This window comes from Pelodiscus sinensis, chromosome 13, assembly GCF_052426305.1.
Source record: "Pelodiscus sinensis isolate ZL-2025 chromosome 13, ASM5242630v1, whole genome shotgun sequence".
NCBI lineage: Eukaryota > Metazoa > Chordata > Testudines > Trionychidae > Pelodiscus > Pelodiscus sinensis.
The window spans coordinates 32,433,330-32,439,329 of NC_143064.1; the positions used below are offsets into that span (position 1 = coordinate 32,433,330).

The 6,000-nt window shown below is 44.8% G+C and overlaps 1 protein-coding gene across 1 annotated transcript; it reads right to left on the reverse strand.

Annotated features, from left to right (window-relative positions):
• Positions 1 to 2,433: 2,433 nt before the first annotated feature.
• LOC112546985 (SH3 domain-binding glutamic acid-rich-like protein 3) lies at positions 2,434 to 5,294 on the reverse strand. Its single transcript, XM_075940775.2, has 3 exons — positions 5,140 to 5,294; positions 4,012 to 4,179; positions 2,434 to 2,852 (listed from the first exon to the last, which is right to left on the reverse strand). The coding sequence occupies exons 1-3, from the start codon at positions 5,185 to 5,187 to the stop codon at positions 2,751 to 2,753; spliced, it is 318 nt and encodes a 105-aa protein (XP_075796890.1). The 5' UTR covers positions 5,188 to 5,294; the 3' UTR covers positions 2,434 to 2,750.
• Positions 5,295 to 6,000: the final 706 nt, after the last annotated feature.

Here is a 6,000-nt window from a genome sequence, read left to right on the forward strand (position 1 = left end):
GAAATGGACTGAGGTAAATAGGATGAAGTTTAATAAGGACATATGCAAATTACTCCACTTAGGAAGGAATAATCAGTCTCACACATACAGAATGGGAAGCAACTGTCTAGGAAGGAGTACTGCAGAAAGGGATCTAAGGGTCATAGTGGGCCACAAGCTAAATATAAGTCAACAAGTGTGATGCTATTGCAAAACAAACAAACAAAAAAAAAGCAAACACAATTCTGGGATGCTTTAACAGGTGTGTTGTGAGCAAGAAACGAGAAGTCATTCTTCCGCTCTACTGTGCAGGCCTCAGTTGGAGTATTGTGTCCAGTTCTGGGCATCACATTTCAAGGAAGATGTGGAAAAATTGGAGAAGGTCCAGAGAAGAGCAACCAAAATGATTAAAGGTCTAGAAAACATGACCTATGAGGGAGGACTGAAAGAATTGGGCTTGTTTAGTTTGGAAAGGAGAAGACTGAGAGGGGAAGTGATAGCAGTTTTCAGGTATCTAAAAGGATGACACAAGGAAGAGGGAGAAAAATTGTTCTCCTTAGCCTCTGAGGATAAGACAAGAAGCAATGCGCTTAAACTGCAGCAAGGTAGGTTTAGGTTGGACATTAGGAAAAACTTCCCAAGTGTCAGGGTGGTTAAACACTGGAATAAGTTGCCTAGGGAGGTTGTGGAATCTCCATCTCTGGAGATATTTAAGAGCAGATTAGATAGACATCTATCAGGGATGGTTTAGATGATGCTGGGTCCTGCCATGAGGGTAGGGGACTGGACTCAATGACTTCTCGTGATCCCTTCCAGTTCTAATGTTCTGATTGATTCTATGAGTTCCTTATGTGCAATCACTCAAAGAAAAAACAGTCACCTTGCATAACTGTTGTTCTTCAAGCTGTGTTTCTTGTGTCCGTTCCAAACCCTCCTTCCTTTCCTGTCAGAATGTTCCAGCAAGAAGGGACTGAGTAGGAGCTGGGTCAGTAGGGGATTATAGACTGTACCATTGAGGCTCCACAGCCAACACTGCAGGTACCTCTAAAGAAAATCTTTCAGTGACAGTGCATGTGGCATGCGTGTATCCATGTTGGAATGAGCATGAACAATGCATCTTGAAGATCAGTTACAAAAGGTAACTTAGGTTTTTTAGTGAAGACAAGACCTGTAGAGTAGCTAGTCTAACCATTAAAGTTGCTTGAACTATGAACAGTGTGAGGAAACTGATAAATGAAAAAGAGCAATATTATATATCCTGGACAATAAAAGTAACATTTTACAAAGTTTATCTTTTTATCACAAGCTTGCAGATCATCAATTCGAGCTTATTTTATCTCATTTATTATCTCAATTTAGGGTCACAGGTCAATTAATGAAACCGCCAGAATATCAGCCTGGGAACAAGATTATCCTAGAAATAGGCTGGAAGGAACTTTCAGAGGTTAAGACCAGGCCTTGCCTCTGAGGACCAAGTAAGCCTAGCTCATCCCTGACAGGTGTTTCTCCAATCTGTTTTTAATAACTTCAATGGCAGTGAGGCTATTCCAGAGCTTTAGCTACTCTTACATTTAAAAAAATGTTTTGCCCAATATCTCACCTAAGTCTTCCTGGCTGCAGATGAAGCCCAGTATTTGTCTTATCTTAAGGGAACATGGAGAACTGATCACTATCCTCTTTATAACACATCAGATCCTCCCCCCTCCTCCCCCCAACACACACACTCTTCTTTTCTCAAGACTTAACATGTCCAGTTTTCAAACTTTCCTTATAGGACAGGATTTCTAAACCTTTTATTATTTTAATTGCTCTTTGTTCACATCTTTCCTAAAGTATGGTGCCCAGAGGTGGACATAGTACCCCTTCTGTGGCCTGACCCATGCTAATTATACAATAAAATTATGTCCTCTGTGACATGCAACACTTTTGTTAATATTCCTATTAGCCTTTTTTGAAACCCCATTACATTGGCTCAATTTGTGATTCACTGTACAGGAGGTGCCTGAGTTCCGACCCCCTGCACTTATAATAATTTTTAAGTGCAGAAGGGGCCGAAAACTCCCAACTTAAGTCCTCAGCCCACATTTACAATGGCACATGGCGTCTATGAGGGTTCGAGTTACAATGCCCCTGACTTGCAACGTTTCCCCAGGAACCAATCGCGTCACAAGTCGGGGGCCACCTGTAACCCCCAGATCCATTTCAGCAGTATCAATTGCTTACTTAATCAATTGTTACTAAATATTTTGAATTAGTTCTCTCTCTTGTCCTAAATGCTTACTATCTCTCCCAGCATGGTGTCATCCTCAGATTTTTATATAGATGCACTCTAAAATATTTATGAATTAAAGTAATTCTATGGGTTATAGCAGTAGGATGCACTGTTGTCCCTTGGTGGAAGAAAGATACAAGGTAGTACCACCCATGGAAAAGAATCAGTTAAACCAAAAACAATTAATTACTATACAACTTGCCTTTTATTAAAAGTCCCACAAAAATAAATCTTTTCAATGAATATAACAATATAATCTTTCTCGATAACTATAAAAAGATCTCCTCATGCCAAAGGTCAAAAGAAGATGTATATGAATTACTTTGTTTAATAAAAGATCTCGGAGAAACATGGAAGTCTACTATAGAAGACCTGCATCTGCTATATTGTAATACTAAAATACAAAAGTACATAAATAATTAACAGAACAACTAGGGAAAATATATTTAGTATATTTGCTTCCTGAACTAGTTTTGAACTTAAGATCAGAATCCATCCATTAGACAGTAATTTCCTCTCTTGCAGGCTTGTCTATTGATGCCATCTTCAGAAACTTCCAAACTTCTTCATTTTCAGTTGCTTCATATAACATATTAAAGTCCTCAAAGAAATGTAAATGCTTGTGTTAATAGCGTTATAGTACAGTTCTTTTTTGTAAAACCTTATATGTACGTTGTCTCAATACCAACTAGTGATGCCTGAGGGCTGTTGCTACACTTAGAAGGCGGAGACACCCTATTGACTAATCAAATAGTCAGTGCAAGTTGCATCGCTATTTAATTAGTGAATTACTTGAAATTTAACATTCCTATCACCAACTACCCTCTGGAAAGACTTTTTTGTCTTGCACAAACATTTTAACACATTCCAATTCATAACTGATTATATGAAAAGTTCAAAAAAACAACAATCCATATTTATTGCATGCACAACTTGCAAATGACAAATTCATGGTTAAGAAATTCTAGTTCTCTCCATATTCCCAACAAATTACAAGATAACTTGAAAGAAATTGAATTGCCATGTCCATGTTAAAAGTATATAGAATCTTTCATACAGTAGTATCACAAAATAGTTCAGGCCATGTTTGTCCTGTTACAGCTGTGTAGGTTCTATGGTTAACGCTTGTCTATGATTTCACAAAGAGGAAAAAGCATGTAGACAGCTACTAAGGCCTTGCCTAGTCTAGAATTTAGTCACTGATACAGATTCACTGGTACAAATGTGTAGTGAGATTTGCATTGGGGAAAATTTACTCTGGTTTGAAACTAGGTTAAGATGTATGTGCAGAAATCATCTACACTAGTGGTTAGGGTGAGGGCAGCTTAAACACTGGTGCTTAATTCCATTGTAAACCAGATCCAAAGCAAGCACAAGCAATTTCATTATGTGATATACCTGGCCAGGATGAAGCCCAATTAACATTTGGAGGGATGTAATATGCCTTAACAAACTTGCTTTGCTGAAAAATGGCATGGCTAGTAGCTTCTGCATAACTCAATTGTGAACAGGGAGCTCTGAGTAAATAATCTGTGCTGCCCTTCACTGTGCAGACTGGTGGCTGTAGTGTTCAGTCACTAAAATGCCTTGGCATAAAAGTCTGTCTTAAAAAAAAACACCTGCTATTTTACTTGTCTGATAGCTGACAGGGCTTAGCATCCAAAATTCATTTAAGGCATCCAGAATTCTCTGCAAACATGCTATTACTTATTGTCTGTATACTTATTATTTAAAAGCAAAATCTAGATTTTTTTTCTTACTCCACAGTAGTCATCCCCATTGAATATCTGAGGAGGTACTGCATTAGGATTACCAGCCTTCACCCTCATTTCATGAAGCAGATGTTCACTGATGGATACATCTATTAACTCATACTTCATTTTGTTAATGTCTAAAATTCGAGTAACTTCTGCTTGTCTCTGCTTCACCTAGATAAAAAGACACATTTTTTTAAACTCCCTCTCACTGAAATATTCCACCTAAATTGCCAATCACAAACAAGTTAGGAAAGCTCATGCACAGTCTATATCACTCAGATTTTCCTCTTTTCACCTTTTGTTCAGACTGGAACATGGCATGCATGCTCTCAGCCTGAGAGAGGTTTACAAGTATTTTATTTTTAATTGACTATTTATCTGTTTCAAGAATCATTTAAAAAAACTTATGAGGGTCTGAGATCCCATCTCTACATAGTTGTGAGAAGGTTGAGAGTTGCTCTCCCCCCCCCCTTCACACAGACACATTATTTGCAGTTGGTGGGTGGGGATGCAGCCTAAGTAGGTGGCAGGAACTTATTTCATTGCTCAACATGTTTAAGTGGGGTTGGGAGGTAAAGGTGGTGCTGCCCCCTGCAGGTGCTAAAGCCATGCCTGATGCTGGCAGACACTATGAGGTTTGGAGGGGGGCTCTCCAGGGTGGGTAGACAGCAGAAGGTCTCTTGCTACTGGTGGGTGAGGGTGCAGCCTCCCACTTATGGAACTGGAGCGTTTCTTGCTGGTGGAGCTGTAGCCCCACGTGGGTAGAACTTGAGTCCTTCTGGGCGCTGGTGTCCCACGTGATGCTCGGGGGCAAGATGGGGGGGGGGGCGCTGGGCCCCCGAGATGCTGATGGAGGGGATCCAGCCCCATGGGGGCATTGCTGGGTCGCTGAGTGCTGGTGGGGGGTGCGCTCCTGGGCACTGGGGGGGGGTCTGCAGGGACTGCGTGCACAGCCCTGTGGGGGCGCCTCTGGTGCGGGGTTGTAGGGAGCGGGGGTGCGTGTGGGGAGCGGGGATTGGGCCACCCCGTGGCGGCAGCGCCGGGCCCCTGGGTGCTGCCGGAGAACACGGGGCGGGTGGGGGCAGGGGCACCAGCTGCCCCGCGGCGCTACAAGGGCCTTGCCCCGCTCACCTCCCTGGATCCGCTGACGCTGGTGTAATAGACCCTAATGGGGCCCATGGTGAGCGGGGGCCAGGCCGCTCCCTGCTCGCCCGGCCCCTCCTCACTCACAGGCCGCCGCGCCCAGCCCCACAGCTCAGCCTGCCCGCTCAATGCGGTTGCTACAGTAACGAACCGCTACCGGCTCGCTCGTTCCTTGCTTCGGATTGGCCGATCCGGGCTGTCAATGAGAGTTAGCCCCGCCCCCTCGACCTCTGCGGATTTTCATGCGGCCGGGCGCGCTACGGAGAGACGGCGGGTCAGAATGGGGAGGGGAGGGGAGGGGAGGGTTCTGCTTTGCCAGGCCTCGTTGGGGTGAACGCGGCAGCAGCTACCGCCCGCCCGCCCGCACCTACCGAGACTACGCAGAAGCTCGTGTCTTGGGGGCGCCCTACAGGGAGGCTCCAGCCGACCCAGCCTCGCTTCCCTGGGAGCTCCTCGGCGGGCAAGGGCTGCCCCCATTCCCCGCCCTGCCGTTGTAGGACCCCTATCCCGGCCCCCAGCCAGCCACGCGGGCCGGGCCGGGAAAGAACCCGGCCCCATAGCGCTCACATTCCCGAGGGTAGCCCCACGGGAGCCCTGACACGGCTGCCTGGGCCATGTGATGCACCACTGAGCCGGGAGCCGACACCGCGCAAACACAGCGCTCCGTTGCTCCTGTATACACCCAGATTACCTTGTGCTTGCTGTGCCTGTCGGATTTGCTGTGATTAATACAAGCGGAAGAGACACGTTGGATTTGAAGAAGTGTAACAGCATGAAAGAAATGTCATTTTATCTGTGAAAAATGCAAGTAGGCCCCAAAGTTAATGACCAATTGCAGGAGTTGAAGCA